We start from the raw sequence: 21692 nt of genomic DNA, 5'->3' as shown, positions 1-21692 counted from the left end.
TGTGGCTAGCTTTAGAGGCCACATTTTATTGTGCTCTTCCCAGGAGAGGCCATGGCTGATGGTGAAGCCCAATTTAAAAAAAATGAATTTATTCCAATGGCACATCCAGCAGAAAAGTATGGAGAATACTCCGTTTTTGGCTTGTTTAAATGCCATGCAGCTTTGATTCTTGTCTTCCCAGGAGAGGCTATTACTGCTGATCAAGCCCAATTTGAAACATTAAACTCCTTGCAATAGCTGATGAAGGAGGAACTTCTGACAAGTGTTAGATTAGTATCTGATCCTTTACAGATTTGCTGAGTGTGATGCAGCTGTTGTTGGTCTGTCATTGCGATTGAGTACCATATGATGCATTGAGGGACGACAGTGTGGGGGAAAAATTTATATTAATGTATTCTAAATTGTAACAAATGGAGTTTCAGAAATGTAACTTTTATGCTGCAAGTTGAATTGGCTGTCATTTCTGGCCAAAAGACTTTTGCCCTAAATGATAAGAAATGTGTTGGTCTGGAGCAGTGTGACCGAGCTGATAAATGAACCTTTGCTTAGAAATGTACGAAGTGGCTTTTCATCTAAAGGACACATCTACAGTCTGGGTGAATATCCCCCAACCTCTCTCTCATGAAAGTATAAAATGCTTTGAAATGTAAAATTGTTTCAGTGCAAGCACGTGAGGAAGTATAGTATCTCAGTGGCTTGTACTCCTTGGAACTGACCAAGTACCAAGTTAGAATAAAACTCTCTGATGTAATGTAGAAGTGAATTGAATCGGGTTGGTCTAACTGTTAACTCAAGTAAGAATAAATGAAATAGAACCAAATAATATTGCAATCAATGGGGATTCTTAAGTTCATTGTACGAGGGTGAGAAGTGTATCGTGTATAATTAGAAAATAAATTGTTTCACAAGGAAGGACTTGTGTGGACATATGTTTTATCAGTGTCGATAGGGTTTTTGTAGGATTTTATAATCAAATCGGACAAACGTTAAACTCTGTCTGAAGTCAAATCGGATTCCACAATCGGCCAGATAGAATCCTTCAGGAGGACAAGATCACAACAAGGTGGGTTTAAAAAAAATCCACGTCAACAGGATGGCGTAAAGGTACCAACACTCATCTCTAAACTGTCCAGCCATGGGTTTGAATCTCAGACCAGCTATAAACTGTCAACCCAGTATTTCACAGGCAGGGTGATTAATCAATGTGTGTGGATGGATATTAAACTGGGCATCCCATCTGCCAACATTAATTGCTGGACATTAAAGATCCCACGGAGTCCTTTGCAAAAAGTAGGCGAGCAATCACCAGCAACATGAACAAGTTTGAAATTCCTACCCTTACTTCCTGAGTTGGAATGGTGACCCACCAGGATTGTAGCCAGGTAACTACTTCGGCAGCATCAACACTCTGCTTCGGGTATGGTACATCATGATGATGATGACATATTGTGCAGAAGATGATTTATAGTGTGTGAGAGCAGAATATATATATATATATATATATATATATATATATATATATATATATATATATATATATATATATATATATATATATATATATATATATATACACACACATACATATTTGTACAGGGGGACACCATGTATTTACAAATTAATGAAAAATTAAAGCTGAAATGTTTTGCATCATGAAGTATTCAACCCCCTTTTCTATGATACCCCAAATTGAGCGCAGGTGCATCCAATTTCCTTTGATCATCCTTGATGTCTCCACAACGAGATCGGAGTCCAGCTGTGGCCATTTCAATTGATTGGACATGATTTTGAAAGAAACACACCTTTCTATATGGACAGTGCATGTCAGAGCAGAGACTCCACCATGAAGTCCTAGGAACTGTCCATAGAACTCAGAGATAGAATTGTGAGGAGGTATAGATCTGGGGAAGGGAATAAAACAATTTCTAGAGTGTTGGAAGTTCCTAAGAACACAGTCAGCTCCATTATTCGGAAATGGAAAGAATACGGAACTACCCAGACTCTTCCTAGAGCTGGCCTTCCGACCAAACTGAGCAACTGGACAAGAAGAACTTTTGTCATGGAGGTGACCAAGAACGGAATGACCACTCTGACAGAACTGCAGAGTTCCTTGGCTGAGATGGGAGAACCTGCTGGAAGGACAACAGTCTCTGCAGCACTTCACAAATCTATGCTTTATGGGAGAATGGCAAGACGGAAGCCTCTCCTGAGAAAATGACACATGACAACATGCCTGGAATTTGCAAAAAGGCACGGAAAAGACTGTGAGAGCATGGGGAAAAATATTCTGTAGTCTGATGAGACGAAAATTGAACATTTTGGCCTGGATGCAAAGTGCTGCATCAGGTGGAAACTGAGCACAGCTCATCATCCATCTAACACCATCCCTACAGTAAAGCATGGTCGTAGCAGCATCATGCTATGAGGATGCTTTACAGTTGGCAGGGATTGGGAGAATTGTAAGGAATAGAGGGAACAATGAATGGAGCCAAATACTAGCAAATCCTTGAGGAGAACCTGCTTCAGAGAACAAAAGACCTCAGACTGCGGTGAAGATTTACATTCCAACAGGACAATGACCATACGCATACAATCAAAGCAACCCTGGAATGGCTTCATTACAAGAATGTAAATGTCCTTGAGTGATGCAGTCAAAGCCCAGACTTCAGTTCCAATGAGAATCTGTGAAAAGACTTGAAGATTGCTGTTCACTGACACTCCCTGTCCAACTTGACAGAGCTTGAGCAAATCTGCAAGGAAGAATGGGAGAAAGTCCCCAAATCTGTATCAGATGTGCAAAGCTGATACAGACATACCCAAGAAGACCCGAAGCTGTAATCACTGTCAAAGGCGCTTCTCCAAAGTATTGACTCAGGGGGGCTGAATATTTATTGACACAAGACATTCCATCTTCTCATTTTTAATTGATTTGAAAATTTTCTAAAAACATCTTTTCACTTTATCATTATGAGGAATTTTGTGTATATCAGTGACAAAAAAGTATATTTAATCCATTTTTAATTCAGGCTATAATACAACAAAATGCGACAAAAGTCGAGGGATGTGAATACTTTCTGAAGGCACTGCATGTACTGTATGTATGATAAAGTTTGAGACGCATCATTCGGGGGCACTCTAATCTAACCAGCAGTGGAAGCGGAGAGGAAAGGATCCTTCAGATGCACGATTTAACTGCAATGGCTTGAACTGTTACCGCGCCATTGTCATTGACATTTACTGTCAAAAAAGTCACAAGTTTTCTGCCAAACATAAAGCCTTTCATTTGGTTAAAAGTAGAGTGAAATGTGTGAAGCTGTATTACTTTCAATATTCAACAGTCGTATTTGACATGCTCTTGTCATATCTAGAATTAGCGGCTTATGATGGAGGTAATCCACAACATAATCTGTTAGCATGCAGTCCTGAACCATTGTTCTCGTGTTTACATTGTAATTCCATCCATTGATGGTGAATCCAATGACTTTGTCACTTGTGTAATATTGAGCCACCAAAGCAATGTTGCATCTTTCACATCTGTTTCACTTCTTTCTGGTGGATGTTTTTCTCCAAATGTATTTATATAGTGCCTTGAGGAATGCATTTGCAAGCTTGGTCACTTATTTGAGTGATAGTTAATCTGCACAAGCTTCCACTGTGATGAAGTACCACTTGGATCGTCCACATTACAGATGGATTAGTGTCACACCACTGCAACTCCTCATGTATATCGACCTCATGACATGGACACCACGTGGCATATCGTAATTCCCAGATATCCTAAGAGAGATCCCACATCGGAATGAAGTGAGGATTTTGGCCAGTGGCTGGACATGGGTATGGAAAAGGATAAGGGCAGTGGCCAGTGACATCAGTCACCTGATCCTCCTCAAAATGATAAAATGTACTCTTTTACCAAGAAAACCATTGCTGTGACATTCTGCTCGGCGAAAGCCATTGTGAAAATGTTGCTTTATTGTCCCACTGAGAAGCTGGGGTTATTGTTCTCAGAGTGAATTGGGCCACCAAGCTCAGTATCTCTTGTTCAACAGCAAATTGATCATTCACTGTGGGTGAAGGTTTCACAAATTTCTATATATTCAAGCCGTCAAACAACACCCATGACATTGTACAATGATGCATGCCTTTGGCAAAATTGGGAGCATTCCTGAGGTCGTTTGGTATGACTTTATAGCAGCACTGATGTGAGGGGCTTAATGCGTTGAAAAGAATCTGCACTACTCAAGCCAGTAAATTGCACTTAAAAAATGGTGAGTCACGGTAAAGCCTGCATGGGTAAAGGAAATACATTCACTATTTTGATCTAATTATCAACGATCAAATCGTTCCAGGCAGGTAACAAACAATTGCACCATCATTATTTTTTATGACGTTGATTGCTATATCAACAAGGAACAAGTTTCACCATTTATCAGCGAAAATGGCTGCCAACCCGGAAGTGAACCAAGCCTCGAGTAGAGAACTGCAAAGTGTGGTGTTGAGTTGGTTTCAATTCCTCCCTAAGTATGTTATTGCCTCACTGTGACCCAGCTGAGCGCTGGCATGATGCACGGACGAGCGCCTGCAATCCATTCTCCATCAATCCTGGCAGCCTTGTGGAAACAGCTGTGAAGCTTGGCGCAATCCAAGGTACATAGTTCAACAGTGGGATGTGGTAAATCAAGCTGAAATAATATATCTTTTCCACTTTTCTCAAGGCTTTGCGATGATTTAAAAGTTATCATCAGCGTCTATTTGTGGGATGTAAAAAAAACTAAAATAAATCTTTTTCCAATTCTTGCATTTCGTTGAATGAAAAACAAACTTTACAAGCTTTCAATTTTGTGTGTTGTGTGGCTGTGGTACATAAATTTAAGCAAATTTTCCACAGTAACAAAATCTCAGTCCGATGCTTTAAGGTATGCCTTGCTATATTATTAGCTATGTCACTGGACAGTTAAGATTCCAACTGATTTGTTAAACCTGTGAGGTAACTGACTGTGTGCTCAAATTTCCAGCTGTGTGCTGTGGATATATATATATATATATATATATATATATATATATATATATATATATATATATATATATATATATATATGTAGATATGTATATATGTAAATATATATATATATATATATATATATATATATATATATATATATATATATATATATGTAGATACGAGGGATTCGCTCGGATCGAAGCGCTGGATACGATGCTTTTCATTCTGACCGATCCACCGACGAAGATTCATTGCCAAGACGTATTGGTTCACATACAATTGTTCCTCTGCCTGGAAAGATTTTTCCTATTGCGTATTTTACCAACTGGCGCTCCTCATAAAAAATGACAGTAAATCGACACCCTATTTTTGAAGGACTACCATTTGAAAAATAATCGGTTTGCTGGTTTGTGCTGTGGAGCCTCACGTTGCAGACACACACACACACACACACACACACACACGGAAAACCCGATAAACTTCTCTCAATGCTCTTGTTTGACCACACCTCCTGAGCCACACAATATTTTTCAGAAGCCACGCCCACTTTCCGTAAGCCACGCCCACTTTTCATCAACCACGTCCACTTTCCCTAAGCTCCGCCAACTTTCCTAAGCCCTTCATAAAAAATGACGGTAAATAGACACCCGATTTTTGAAGGACTACCATTTGAAAAATAAAACCTCAATCAAAAATCGGCTCGAGTATAATTTTCTAAATATCTCGAAGTGTTTAATTCCGAAGTCTCGTTTCTCGACATTCAAAACTGAAGGAAAAGTATTGAAAATACTGCACGCGGTTTTTTGGCCGCTGCACAGCAACGGGTGGTTGCTGGGCAACGAAATTCAAACTCGCACATTCCCAGACCATATGGCACCTGTTGGCAAAGTTTCATCGAAATCGTTTCGCTGGTTCGTGCTGTGGAGCCTCACGTTGCAGACACACATACACACATACGCACACGCACACGCATGGAAAACCCGACAATAAGGGATATCTTGCATATATAGCGAATCCAATATATACACACACACAAACATATATACACACAACCAGGCATAGTGGCATGCACCTCTAATCCGGCTACTGGGAGGCTTGGGTTGGAGCATCGCTTGAGGACGGGAGCTATGCGCTGGGCCACGCTATGAGAGAGTGTAGGGCATCCTGGAATCATGGCGAAACCCAATCCTTATCCCTGTGTCGTAAGAGGCGACCAGGGTTGCGTCAGGAAGGGCATCCGGCGTAAAACCTGTGCCAAATCAGTATGCGGATCATAACGGATGATCCGCTGTGGCGACCCCTGACGGGAGCAGCTGAAAGAAGAACAACAACATACATATATATATATATATATATATATATATATATATATATATCGATCTATACACACTTATACATAGATGTGTGTGTGTGTGTGTGTGTGTGTGTGTGTGTGTGTGTATAGATCGATATATATATATATATATATATATATATATATATATATATATATATATATATATATATATATATATATATATATATATATATATATATATATAAAACTTCTTCTTCTTCTTTCGGCTGCTCCCGTTCGGGGTCGCCACAGCGGATCGTCCGTATCATCCGCATAGTGATTTTGCACATGTTTTACACCAGATGCCCTTCCTGACGCAACCCTGGTCGCCTCTTATGACACAGGGATATGGTACACCTATTTTAACCAGGGTATACACCGGCCCAGTATACTGGTACTCATTTCGCCGACCTCGGAAGGATGACAGGCTGAGTAAACCCCCTGGTGTATTAATTCAGTGGCTCAACGGGACTTGAACTCAGGACCTTTTGGATCCCAAGCCGCTGCCCTAACCACTGCGCCAACACCAGGCTTCCAATATATATATATATATATATATATATATATATATATATATATATATATATATATATATATTTAGTCATGTGCCGCATAACGACGTTTTGGGCAACGATGGATCACATATACGACAGTGGTCCCATAATCGCATTTACGACGGTGATCGCACATACGACGGATCTGCCAGCTCCATTATAATAGATCTGAAAAATTCCTATCGTGGAGTGATGTAGCCGACGTGGTGATGCCAGTCGTATAAAAACAGCACGTAGAATTATGTACACTGTACAGTGCATATACTTCATAATGATAATAAACGACAGTGTGGCCCTGTTATAATGCGATCGTTGAGGTCCATAAAATGTCATCGAGAAAAAAACAGGGTAGTGCTAAATCGGGATTCAAGGAAATCGGCTTTCAAACTGAACCAATGTTTGCACGTTTACCTTCTCGCAAGTAAATTACCTTTGAATTGAAGAATTCCACGAATAAATTGTTGTTGTTACAGTCGAAATTAAAACACAAATATATTTTTTTGTTTTTGTTGAGGGTTTAATGGCGCTGTCAGACCAGGAGGCTCTATCCACGCCACACACCAGAATCTGATCAAACTCGCCTACAGCCATAGCCCTTCAAAGGCAGATACATTTTAAATGGGTCTTCCAGATTCCTTCAGGAATTTTAATACTGCCTTACAGAGTTGACGGTGCTTACAGTTCATCCGCCGCAGCATCACCTTAAGGTCCAACACCCTCATCCCCATAACTCTTATACGCCGTACAAGACGCTACCTCGATTCCCCATAGAGAGGGCAATTTAGAAATACGTGATTTAGGTCTTCAGGTTCTCTGCACACATCACAGAACCCCATAGGGTGACATCCAATTCCATGGAGGTATGCATTTAAGCGACAGTGCCCGAGTCTTATTCTACAAAGCACGACCTGGTCCCTCCGGGAGAGCCTGAGAAGCTTAACAAGCAAACACAAATCTGTTTTTTGTGAAGCTTTTTATGTTAAAACAATCGCACTGTTCCGAAAATATATATCACAATTGACAGGAGCTCGTTTCTTCATTTACAAATTATAACATTGATGTAGTGATTACGTATTTATAAAATCCAAACGCTATTTATTCAACTTTCTATAATCGATGCGAGAGGAGATTGAAAGCTGCTGCTAACAACACCGATGGCCGTCATGAACAGGACAAAGGTAAAACTAACTAACTTGTCTTCTGTCTGTCTTGGATGTGTGTTACAATTGCCGACAGTATTCAGGACAGTAACATGCTGTACAGGTTTGTATCCGAGGAGCAATAGGCTACACCATATAGCCTAGGTGTCTAGGTTTGTGAAAGTACGATGTTCGAAAACGAAAAAAAAATAAAAATATGATGTTCGCACAACGACGACGTCGGTTAACGACGCATTTCTCAGAACGTAACCCCGTCGTCAAGTGGCGCATGACTGTACATATATATATATATATATATATATATATATATATATATATATATATATATATATATATATATCCACACAGAATGACCCTCAATCGGTACCCATTTATATCGATTGAATACAACAAGCATACAAAAGTTTCTAGTTGAATGTGGAACAGTTGGAGTCATGTTTGAAGTTTTGCTTTGTAATCAACATGTCCATTACTTTCAATACATGTCTGGAGGTGTTAAACAAAATCGTCCATATCTTTTGCACAGATGGCATGGCGTATTATATGCCATAAACAGCATTACTGATGTAATCTCATCGTTCATCCAAGAACTGTGGGTGCATGGCATAAACTCTGTTGTTGGTGAAACCCCATGAAAAAAAATCATAAAGAGTCAAGTCCAGGGATCTTTGGGGCCCGGCAATGGATCCACCATGGCCAATCAATTTGAGGAGCTACAAACATTACTTGATAGAGGTTGACATGTTGAGTAATAACCAAAGTTTAAACTGGGAAGCGAAGTCGTTTGGTTGAAACTTATAAAAATAAAAATAAAGATTTTGTTCAGGTCTTTTATCTCTTGCATTTTTTAACAATGAAGGTAATGAAAATGAAGACATCATTGTGTATCATGCACTTACTTACATCATTTAATACATTCTTGCACTTACTATACTTCTTATATTTGCACAATCGCATGACCAGACACCTTATTGCATGTTTGGCATTAAAATACAACTTTAGGGAGACTATTATATCATGGTTGTTTTTACCGATAGTCAGGCACAATTCTTGAGTTATATTCTCAGCTTGGATTTTACTGGGAAACCAAAGTAGGATTTTTTGATGTCATGTGAAATGCATATGAACTGGCCATATTACGAGCTGTAGGTCCTTTGCATAATGTTTCTTGTACGTCCCAGAGGAAGGCAAAAACGACGAGAGAGTAAAAATGTGACACTTCCCTCTGAGCACACTTTCCATCATTTGCTTAGAAACACAAACATCGGGGAAAGGTCAAAATTACATACCCTTCCTCCTGGAGGTCCAACAGCACCCTGGGGTCCTGGGATACCCTGAGAAGAACAAGGTAAAAGAACATCATGAGTGATTGTAATTTATTGATTTTATTTGATGCATTGCCTATAATATTGAGAAAGGATACAATAACCGACTGATTCTGGTATTACGATGAATGGTTTTAGCAAATATAATGCCATGGATATAGGATATAAAGTAAGCTCATACAAATTCCTCATGAGACATTCTTGTTATAAGTAATAATTCTGCTTCTGCAAACACTTATACGACTTGAGCTGTGCACATAATGAGTCTCTCAAAATTGATAATGATAAATACGCATATTCAATGACAGCAAGAGCATGACATTAATGTGAAACAACATTAATAATGAGCATAATAATAATGAAATTAGGAATAAGTAGGGAAAGAAGAAGCAGAGATCGAGGAAAAAGTACAAGGATACACTTAGATGAAACAATAAACTCCTTCATTGTTTTGGGATGAGGGCGCATGTGCCACACAGTCAAAACTGCTGCATGGATCCGATTATCCCAGTTGCATCTCCAGAGAAGCATATTGACCACAGGCAGGATGGTGTGTGGCAGGCAAATCCACAACAGCGAAGGAATTTATACATTTTTTTTTATACGAGACTTGGTGGCGTAATGGTTAGAGCGTCCACTCTGAATCTGGGAGGTCAGTGGTTCTATGCCCAGTTGAGCAATACCAAAGGCTTTCAAAATAGTACGTCCTGTTTCCTTGTTTGACACTCAGCATATAAATAGGTTAGAACACAGACAAACAACCATAGGTTGGCCACTACTGTGCAGGCTTAATGGGCCCAATGGCCTCCTCCTGTGTTGAAGTTCCTTGCAATGGCACTCGTATTATTATACATGGCAGCTGGCATAAGGCCTCAAAGGAGGCATGCCCAGCTCACTCAGAGTTGGTGGCATCTGCTCCATGCTGATGACAGCACAGCAGTCAGAAACATGTATTCATGGATGGTACTCCCCATGGGTAAGCTGGCCCATAGAGGGTGAGAACATAATAATGTTCCCGTGATTATGAACACTGCAATAAGACAAGTTTGTAATAAGCAGCATGATCTACCTTATCAGCCAGCACTTAGCCAGAGTGTTTACGCTTCCTTTAATTCCAACAGTCAACAACCACCAAATGTTGTCACTAAAATTATTAAAAGAATTACAAAGAAAATATGTGTAGTTGCAATTGGTGATGAATTAAAATCGAAAGCATCTGGAATAACAGTGGAGAAGATAAAGGCACTTGAAGAAGTAGTGACATGGGAACAGCAATTGTTGAAGGAGATTTGGGACTTGAACAAAATACCAGAACTTAAGGATGGAAAAGAGTGAGTTGGTACTATTGGAGAAACAGAAATCACACCCTCTGGAGTTTGATAAGTATGGAGGAATAAAATTGATGGAACATGTGTTTAAGATCTTTGTGAAAATTGTGGAGAAACACGTGAGGGAAATATTAAAGTTGAAGGACATGCAGTTTGGTTTAATGCTTGGCAGAGGAACATGTCGATAGAATCTTTGTCATGAAGCAGATGCACTTGAAAGCAATGGTGTAAAGGAAAACTGTATTATGCGTTTGTACATCAAGAGTCAGTATACAGGTTGTTGCAGAGAAAGTGAGTACTGTACATTAGAAGATAGGAATTTCCATCCAGGGGGAAGGTTTCAACAGTCAAACAGGGAACCCTTTCAACAGTCAGAACAGGGTACGGTAAAACAGGAGAGTTTAGGGGACCACATAAAGGATCTGCTCTTCATCCTCTACTATGTATTATGATCTTGGAGTTGGTAGGTGCAGACAATAGGAGACAGTATGTGTGCTGATGATTTGGTGGTGGATGTTTGCTGAGGAACATCAGGAAACATTTGTCAGGTGGCAAGTGTGTCTCGAATGCAGGGACCTAAGGGCAAATAAGATTAAATGATACGTAATGATGATCAGTAGTTGAAGAATGAAGGTCGAGCAAACCGAAGTGACTGATAATTTTAAATACTCAGTCAATGAGGTGGTTATGAACAGGAGATTAGAAACAGAATGAAACTAGAGGGGGAGCACTCGGTAGAGTGCAAAACCTCCGCCGCCAATACTGCTAGGTCACTCAAGTGAACCTGATATCCTATTCATTCAATTTGATGGCAACAGCGCTCACAGAGTTATAGTTTGCAACTTTCCCTTTTACTTTTAACTTTTACATACTCAATTCATTCGTCATAACTAGATTCCTTGAGACAGAAATTGATTTTACGTGGGTATATCCACCTGAAGTTCCAAAATCAGCCGCAATTATAATTTTGGCATGTTTTTTGTTGGAAATCACTTATAACATGTAGAAATGCAAAAAAAAAAAAAAAAAATCTAAATTTTGTTGAAAAAAAAAGGTTGCAAAAATTTTTTTTTCTCCAACAATTTTTTTTTTTGGGGGGGGGGGGTTGGAAATCACTTAAAACATGTAGAAATGCAAAAAAAAAAAAATTCAAATATTTTTTCAAAATGGCCGCCATAGCGGCCATATTGGACTTTGGACCAAGTCCAAAATCTAATGGCATGATCCTTGGACCATACCTAATCCCCCCCACCATGTTTCGTCGAAATCCGTAGAGGAGTTTTCCGTAATACTGTTCAGAAACAAACAAACAAACAAATAAACAGAAAGGGGTGAAAACAGTAACCTCCGATCTTCGATGGCAGAGGTCAAAAAGCTTGATGGCAAAATAGCAGGAATTTTCTTTGAAGGTGAAGTAAAGTGTGGAAGACAATGGTACAATCAGTTTTTATGTATGCATCAATGACGAAACAATGCTTTGCAAATTAAAAGGAGAAACAATGTTGGAGAGAAAGTAATTGAGAATACTTTGGTCAGCTGCTGGTTTGTCCCTGAGTGTAAAAAGACGGAGCAAGGACATTAGGATCTATTGGGTTTTCAGAAGATATCGGAAGAAATTAGTACATTGAGGTCAAAGTGGTTAGGAAATGTATTGAGGACTGACAACTGCATGGGAGAGGTCAGTGGATGGAAAAAGCAGAATCAGGAGAGAAAGGCTGCGATGGAAGGATGTCATAAAGGAGATGGAGCTGGTGAACATGACAGTGGCAGGAGGCACCAGGCAGTGGAAGGAGATAACTTTCTTTATTGCACAGATGTTTCCCAAAATTGATGCGAAAGACTGAGATTGTGAAGAACGTTTTCAGATTGAACTTTGTCCGACGTGGAGCAGAAAGTGAACTTGTAGCAGGCACAATAGCAGAGACAGATGGACAAAGCTATAGCGCTGGTTGTACCAGTGTCAGGCCTATGCAGTGTTCCAAAATCAGGTTAAAAAATAAAGAAGAGCAACATGCTGAGCAGCACTTGTTTGGCAGCCGAGAGACCAAGTTACACAACATGAGGAGAATCCTCTATGGTGATGGATCGTTGGCGTGCCAGGAATTCCAACAGGAGAACCAAAGCCAGAGTGTTATGCAGAAACACTTGGCAAAGCTAGTGAGAAAGCAGAATGGGATTGCCTGTAGCAAGCGTATTACACAGGCCTCATCTTTCGAGCCAACTCCCAGCCTGAGAGTTTCACGATCAAGTCCAGTTAACAGCTGAATGTAACAAGTATGTTTTGTTAATGTACGCATTGATGGCTGAAGATAAACCAGGCTTTCCTGACTGATAACCTGGTCTACTATAGCCAAGTTACCATCCAGGCAGAAGAATACCATTTAGCATATGCACTGCCAGAAATACAGGCCTGATTACGAGATGTATTGATGTTTGTGAGGAGGAATATAAAGAAAAAGAAAACATAATTTGATGGAAACACGTCAATAGATCTGCCTCCAGCCATGTTAGATTTTGAGCTGCAGTTACATTTGATCTTCATTTACGGTCACATGAGACAGAATGAGAGAGATAAAAGAGAGAATGATAGAGATAAAAGAGAGATAAGTCGAATAAAGAAAACATCAGATGATTCTAACTCGAGTTATGATCTGCAAAATTATTTTCAAAAAGCACATTACCTTCAACAGTTGAATTAGTTCATCTTTGAGTCACAGTACAAGTTTGGTTGAAATCCCTTCTGTGGTTCACAAATTATTGTGATAACAAATATTTTCAATTAAAGGTCACATTACCATAAATCTTTGGCCTTTGGAACCCAAAATCGAATCAGTTAATCTTTGTGGCATCGTGCATACGTCTACCAAGTTTGTTAAAAAATCCCTTAATCGGTTCACAAGTTATTGCGGTAATGAAAATCTGCTGTGTACGTATGCACACATGGCACACGCACAACCAGATGGCCAACGCAAAAACAATGCGTCTGGTGCATTTGGCTGTGGAGGCAAAAAAAACAAGGAAACAAGGAGGAAAATAATTTTTCAAATAACATTTTCAGGTCAAAAATTCTTCATCCCCCTCATCAACCTCCCAAAGCTGTAACCACAAGCTTTGTGTGGGCTTAGCGGTTAGCGAGGCTGGCTTGGGATCTTAGGGTCCTGAGTTTGAGCCCAGTTGGCTGCTGAATTAACACCAGCTGGGGTTTCCTCAGCCTGTCATCCTTCCGAGGTTGTCGAAATCAGTACCAGTGTAGTGGTATAGGGGCACAGAATCAGTGGAATAGTCGCGGCCCAACAAAATGATAGCAACCCAGCAGCCAAGCTGCCATATGAAATAAGAAGAAGAAGAAGACAAAGAGGATGAGGAAGAAGGAGAAGAAGCTGTAACCATGGTTATATCCAACACTTGCATATAAACACTGTTTGCAATAAAAATGATAATTGATCGAATCATGTGAAATGTAAATAAACCTTGTGTTTAGCGAATGGAAAATGAAAGTCACCAAAAATCTTTTGTTTTTCTCTGCATATTGCAATGCAGACTTGAGGGATCATGCATCAAGGTGGGACTTGGTCATCTCGATTTGCAAGTGTCGTCATTTGAGCCTCAAACCACTTGTTGCGTTAATGGAGGAGCTGGAAAATGACCATTTTTGCTAGCTTTTCTTCTCCCTCCTTTGTATCCACTTTTGTCTTTATCGTGTTTGAACTTCTTGATATTTCGAGAGTGCAAGAATGGTCTTGCTTGTGAAAGTTTAAGTCGTTGTGCATCGGTGTCCTGGCAGAATAATGGATGAAATCAACAGGACGTTGATCGCGGTATGCTAACTGCTATGGGAAGTAAGGAGAAGATTATTATATGTTTCAGGCGTTAAACCTTCATCGTTTGCATTGATGAAGGGTTAACAGCTGAAACTGCTTCTATCTTTGCCCGTAGGGCCTGTGATTTCAGCACACTTGCTTTCATGGTGTCCTTTGGCTTCAAGTCAGGCTTGTATTTTTAAACCCACAAGTTTCCTCTTTACCATCATGTCCTGATTTTGCTGTTATTATGGGAGAGGGAGGTCGGAGCAGCAATTTCCAAGACTGGTGTTGATTTAAACTTGTGGAAATACATGTGATATTTGCACACTAGCCCCTTTTTGGGTGGTGGTAATCTATGTTAATGGCCCATGAAATCTCTCCATCTTTTGCCAAGTCTGCATCATCTAAAAGGCCTGATTATCTCCACTGAAATGAGAGAGTGAGAGAGTGAGAGAGTGAGAGAGTGAGAGAGTGAGAGAGTGAGAGAGTGAGAGAGTGAGAGAGTGAGAGAGTGAGAGAGAGAGCGAGCCAAGGAAGTTTAAAATTAGGATGACGTCTTTCTCAAAACACGGAGTCCGTGTCAAGATGCTTTCCAGGCCAATGCAGGCTGATTTAATCACCACCACCAGGCTCTTGCTTTTTGTATGAGAAGAGAATGCCTATAGTCACTCTCAAGGCTCACGGCCAATTGGGTCACGGACAGCGAAGACGATGCACTGTAGGCGTTACTGAAAACACGAGGCAAGCGAGCACGTGAGAGAGTGTGACAGACAGCCAGCTTCCCATTCGATCTTCCCTTTCTTGCATTTTCACAACTGCACCAATTAATTGCAGGTAACGTACAAATTGAACAAAGGCGACGAGACCATTCTTCTTCTTGTGTGTGAGTACGGGAACTTGCACACATGCTGCCAATCCATCCAATGATGTTCTACATTATTACATTACCCTTGATTTTTTTTTTCTCATAAATTTCTGCTGGAGTAATGCATGCATAATGGAATGCACATCATGTTTACTTGGAGCCTTGTGTTCCAGGAATTCGAGGGCAATCAAAATGTTCCTGAACTGATTAAAATTTGCCACAGTATATGAATATGAATACTTTCAATTAAAACGCTCTGTTCAATGAAAATGCATTGGTTTCATCAAAATGCAAAGGCTTGTTTTTCTTCCTACAGACCTGCCAGCATGAGACCACAACTTTCTGTAATTAAGTTATCATTTGTTTTTCCAATTATTATGATTCGGAAATATAGTCATGGCTTTTTCTTTTTCATTTCAAACAATGCCTGTAATTAATCAAGTGTGAAATATCCCTTAGTGAGCTGTCAAAAATGCTGGCAAGGGCCCTCCCCACATTTATAAACTTAGGGAGGGATCTTGCCTCAATCTTGAATTTCCAAAGCATCGGGACCCCCCTCCCCACCCAAACCTGCCTCCGGTAATAGAGCTGAAGCTGTTCTGCAGTCCAAAAGACAAGCCTCAGCCTGTTCAAACTGCAACCGATTGTATATATACACACACACACACACACACACACACACACACACACACACACACACACACACACACACACACACACACACACACACACACACACACACGGGGCAGTCAACATATGTATGTATGTATAGATACATACATACATTCCCAGCTCCAAAAATATTTGCGGTCAGTCCTTGGTTGTAATCGGCGTAACTTCCTTCATGGATTAGAGACATGAGAGGTAAAGGGTATCTACAAGAATCAAAGAAGAACTTTGCATTAAGCCTGTGCAGCGCAAAGCCATATTAGGAGGGCAACTGTGTACTTTTGTATGGATTACATGGACAATAGTATGGAATGGATAAATCAGCAAAAAGCTCTTGCTCATCCTCTGCACACAAATACCCCAAAAAAGTATTTGGGATTTGAACTTTGGATTTCAGCATCATGAATGAAGTGTATAAATGGGAGCACCATGCAGGTCGTGCTTCAAATGGGATGTCGAGGGTTGTCCCTTCATCACATTCTTCCATGACAATCTATTGCAAAAATTCATTGAACGAGGTCATCTAAAAAGGTGCAAGAAATTAGATTGAAGAGCTCAAGTTCAATTTCAACAAACATGAACGAGAGTGGTTTTGTACCTGTGAACCGGGGTTTCCTTGTTGACCGGGAGCACCTGGTTCACCCTGCAAACCCTGTAGGTAAATGGTGAAAAGAAGACCAGAATACAACAGATATAGCAGACAATTTCAAATGAAAAAATGTTCAGTATCCTGAATAAGGTCAGGTCATGATTTATCTACGCAGGAGGGGGGACTTCTTGCTTCATGTTACTCTGAGCCTCCAAAAAACACGAACAGAAACAATAAAAACATAAAACATAATTGAAATAATAAAAACAGAAAACCCAAAGTGAAGTGCATCACAATTAAGCTTGCTTTCACAACCCCTGCTGATCTGCAGGAAAACATGTGGCGAGAGGCCTACAATAACATTTCAATTTCCCATAGCCATCTACATACAATACAAATGTATAGTTATCTGTCCAAATGCTTCTGCCTTTATGAAAAAATGCTTGGCACGATCCATCCAGAGAATGCATAAACTTTGCAAGCTCAGGTTCCCTTAGGATCTGCAGCTGCAGAATTCTTAATGAGGGCGACGCAACATGCTAAAGTCACGAAACGGAGAGATTACTCATCTGTTGAGACGCATGGAAAGACTCACATAATTTGAAACCCGGTTTATAAAAAGAAAAAGGCATGGCCTTTGGAAATTTGATGTAGTTAGACAAGTATAATTTAAAAGAAAATGAAGTGAGGTCACAAAATCTCTTATGGCCTGACAGGAAAGTCTGTAAGGCCAGACAAGCCAAACATCTCTATGATGGCCTGTTATATCAATTTGCCCCAAAAAAGAGGACCCCAGAGTGACAGCTAGTGGAAATGCCATCTCCAGTGCCCGACGAGTGTCAAAAGTCTAAATTTTAATGCTTTGGGAACAATGAAAACTTGGAGTGCTTTGTTTTGGGATAGTCGTAACACGTATAAAACTTACCACACTGCCCTTGATACCTGATGCGCCAGTTGCTCCTGGGAGACCCTGCGTGGAAAACAAAGCTGTTGTCAGAGCTCTCAGAAGGAGGAGATCGCCTTCCTTAACCACTCGAGAAACCAAGCTTATCGGCTGGCGAATTTGATCAATGCACAAACATTTCACTTGCAACATCTTGCTTTGGCTTCGATGCCAAATGTTTTTGACTGAAACTGCGAGGGAATTCTGAAGATTGGAATGTGTTTCCCAATGCACATCCATCTCTCGCTTGCTTTGCTTCTCAGCCTCTTGATGGTCCTTTTTAAATCTCATTACTCCGCTGCAGATGTTCTCCATCGTCCCAACCTCATACTCCTCCTGCTGATTGACGAACAATTTTCCTTTGGCCTTCTTACCTTTCACCCCTTGCCCTTCCTACGATTCATCAGTGCATTGAATCATGCATGTATCATGAGTAACAGAAGACTTTTACTGGAGAGAAATCTGGACAGGATCATATTGTAAAGATTGTAAAAAGAGAAAAAAACAAAATGGTGATGGGTGAGTTTCAAGATTGCAAAAGAGAGGAAAAGCAAGCAAGATATAAAGGCATAGTGGTCATAAAAGGAGTGAGATAATTTATGGAAAATGAGGGTTATAATATGATCCATAACTGGAAATTGATTTGGAAAGTAAGCAAGGTATTATAGAGAGATAGAAATTGACAGGAGCTTACCGAAATGCCTGGATTTCCTTGCAGCCCCCTTGGACCAAGCACACCCCTTGAACCCTAGGCAGGAAAAAGTATGAAAGTGTAGCAGTCATTAAGCTGGAATGGATGGGATTCTAAAAGGGAACTCTCACTGCATCTCCCAACATTTTATCTACTTGTTCTAATGACAATAAAGATAACTTGTGGATTGGAAAAACATATTCCTCCAATCAATAAATCAATCAATCAAATGCACCATAATCTTGAGTGTCGCTGCTGCCAAAGCCGATTTTGGGCAAGGGTCATGCTGTGTGGTTTTCCATTGCCTTCCCAACAGTTACTCAGGGCAGGAATTTGTAATTTGTTCAGGGTGCCGGCGATTACTCGCCTACTCTTCAGTAAAGACACCATGGGTTCATTGAAATCCACCAATGACCAATGCTGGCAGACGGGTCCACCGGATTAATATCCTTCTGAGGAGCCATGCATACATTGATGCTTCACCCTGCCTGTGAATCACCGGGGGGGGGGGGGCAGTTTAGAACTGGGTCGTGATTCAAACCCAGGCTACATCGTTCAAAAGTTAGTTTTCATGCTGTTAAGCAATCCTGCCAGCAACACACATCCCACCAGCAGGCAACAATAATCCCTGCAAAAGGTAAACGTTCTTGTTTCCTTTGTAAGAATGTCTGGAAAAACTAATTCCTCAAAGTAATTCAAACTTACTGGTTGGCCTGGAAGGCCTATTGGTCCAACTTGCCCTGGTTCTCCCTTGTTCAATTAGAGGGTAAGGAGGAGAGAGTGAATGAAGTATTTCATCAAATGACACTGCACACACAACAGTTATCAATGCTTAAGAAACAGATATAATTGTTGGATAATGGGGAGCGAAGATATGGCTCAAAGCAAGAAAGCAGGAAGGTCTCCCGGGCAGGAACCCAAGCCTTTTCAGGTACATAAATCACTGTGATAGACTACAATGTTGGTGTGAGAACTATCCACAGAAGAGCATGCATATATACCCTTGGACCATCTTCTCCTGCTGGCCCAGGAAGTCCAAGTGGCCCAGGATGACCCTGCAAGACCAAACAATAATCATTAGTTTTCAATTCCTTAAAACCTTGGCAATAATCTACACATTTTATAATAAATTCACCCCCTCCATCTCCTCCCTCTCCTCCCCCCAAAGAAAACAAGATAAATATTTCTAACTCCCCTTGGGCATCATTAAATTACTAATAACAGACACATTTATGAATGACAACATCTTGTATCCCAATTTGTCAGTGACACAAGCATCATTGAACATGAACACATTCCAAAGATGAGTCACGAGTCAGTGCAATATGCTTACACGATGACCTTTCTCTCCCGGAAGGCCTGGCAATCCATCAAAACCTCGGTCACCCTGTAAGTAGATGGCACACACTCACAGAACTTGATATATTTGGAGGCAACAGAGGGGTGAGTTAAGAACACAATTTGAGGTGGCTAAATATTGGTCCCCATCACTGAAAGAAATCACAACCCAGCAAGTGTCAGTTAATAGTTAATCATACCAGGACTATGAATCACCTTTCCTTGATCATAACTTGCCATGCCTGGTTTCAGGATTAATTTTTTCTAATATTGTGCAATGCTGGCCAATAAAAGGTCAATGCAGTTGATGTCATCCAATAATGTGTTACAAAGTATATATTAATTTCCTTATAGTTGTCATTGTACGGTATTTTTTTGTTCATTACGTGTTATCCCAAACCTGCCTCAGGATTTGACCCAATGAATGGTGGGACATTCGGCTGAAAAAAGGGGGTTGCCTCTGTTTTGTATTCCGCACACAAAGTGAAATCCCATTTGTACTACAGTGAGATTTCATCATCGTTACACTGCGAAACCATACATTCAAATTAGGAACACTGTTAAAAGTATTGCCACCGGCAATCGTTACATTACAAAGTTACACTGGCCATAATAGTCCATTTGATGCTAACTGAGTATTCATCCATTTGTGAATTTCTGCAAGATTCAATTTCACTGGAAATACTTATTTGGGTCTGAATGCTGGTGGTTTTACATGGGGTGTTCACAAAGTCTTACAAACCAGATACTCAGGATAGACCAAAACATATTTACCAAGAGGTGTGTGTGTGTGTGTGTGTGTGTGTGTGTGTGTGTGTGTGTGTGTGTGTGTGTGTGTGTGTGTGTGTGTGTGTGTTTTTCATTGGTTATTATCTCCATATGCAGGATTCAGAAGATGGAATGGTGTCCTCCCAGGGCTCAAAGTATCTATCCCCGTTTTGCTCAGGGATCACGATTCAGCATTGTCATCGCACCCCGGACAGTTTCTCACTGTAGTTCGTTTTAGTATTGTTCCCAGGGATGGTTTACATCTCCATAGGTTCTTATTCATCATTCCCATAGAACTATCATTCCAACTATCACGAGGAAAATTTACGTGCTCTTCAGCTTCCAAGATCTTTTGACTTCATTGTTGAGGTCTTGGGATTTGGTCATTTTCTTGATTTCTGCATTGTTTATGGCAAAATCACTGGGTACTGAAACCTCAATGAGAAAAAGTGATGTGTGTGTGCCTCGTTTCTTTCCACAATGCTAATTCTGACACCCCCAGGTGGGTAGGGTTATATAAATATTTATATGTTAACTGCTTTTGACATTTACACATGGTACATGCTTATAAGCCTTGGTGGTGCATGTTTCTGTCTGTGCTATCGCTGATGATTCACCATAAACGATGAAACCGGTCCGGCAGCTGAGGGGACGTGTAGCATTGGGATTCTCATGTGTGTACTATTTGTGAACATCTTTACAGCTGCGCAGGAACTCTGGGAAGGGTTTGAAACAGCAAAGGGCTTACCTTGTGTAGTCCTTCATGGTTGCTTTATGCAGCTTTCTTCAGCGAGAAGAGCATCGCACGAGTCGATATAGTTATATAATCCTAACCACCTGGGTTTAATTGTTTAGATGAAAGCTAAAATGCACACCACTCCTTCCCAATTCCATATCCAGGTGATGCATGACATCATTGCTGGGCGCCAAAGGAAGGGAGTACTCAGTTTTTACTGTTTTCTGTTTTCTTGTTTGTCCAGGCGATATCTCAACCGTCCTTTGAGCTAGGAAACTGAAATTTAGGGACAAAAATGAAGAAGTGCTTTGGCAGAAATAGTATTTTTTTAATAATCAATTATCTGATTAATTACTTAATTATTATCGATTTATTAATTACTTATTTATTTTCTTTCTCATCTGGGCAATATCTCAGGCACCTTTTGAGCTTGGAAGCTGATATTTGGACAAGACAGTGACCAAGTGATTTGACTACAAAAGGTATTTTTGATTCATTGATTAATCAATTGATTAATTCTTTATTCATTTTTCGATGAATTACTCTATTTTCAAAAAGTTATAGATATGGATGAAACGGTGGTGG

The 21692-nt window shown here is 40.2% G+C and overlaps 1 protein-coding gene across 3 annotated transcripts in view; it reads right to left on the bottom strand.

The window, feature by feature from the left end:
* LOC147012783 (uncharacterized) overlaps positions 1-21692 on the bottom strand; it is a 416846-nt gene that overhangs the window by 248483 nt on the left and 146671 nt on the right. For all 3 annotated transcript variants that reach the window (XM_085853969.1, XM_085853968.1, XM_085853966.1), the window contains 7 exons: positions 19599-19652; positions 19267-19320; positions 18971-19015; positions 18269-18322; positions 17557-17601; positions 16641-16694; positions 9342-9386 (listed from right to left, as the gene is read on the bottom strand). In XM_085853969.1, coding sequence (XP_085710095.1) covers positions 9342-9386; positions 16641-16694; positions 17557-17601; positions 18269-18322; positions 18971-19015; positions 19267-19320; positions 19599-19652 — 351 coding nt within the window. The remainder of the gene's footprint in view (positions 1-9341; positions 9387-16640; positions 16695-17556; positions 17602-18268; positions 18323-18970; positions 19016-19266; positions 19321-19598; positions 19653-21692) is intronic.

The sequence above is a fragment of the Eptatretus burgeri genome, chromosome 14 (genome assembly GCF_056783735.1).
Source record: "Eptatretus burgeri isolate ZD-2024b chromosome 14, Ebu_testis_v1, whole genome shotgun sequence".
Taxonomy (NCBI): Eukaryota; Metazoa; Chordata; class Myxini; order Myxiniformes; family Myxinidae; genus Eptatretus; species Eptatretus burgeri.
This window is presented reverse-complemented; position numbering and strand designations above follow the sequence as displayed.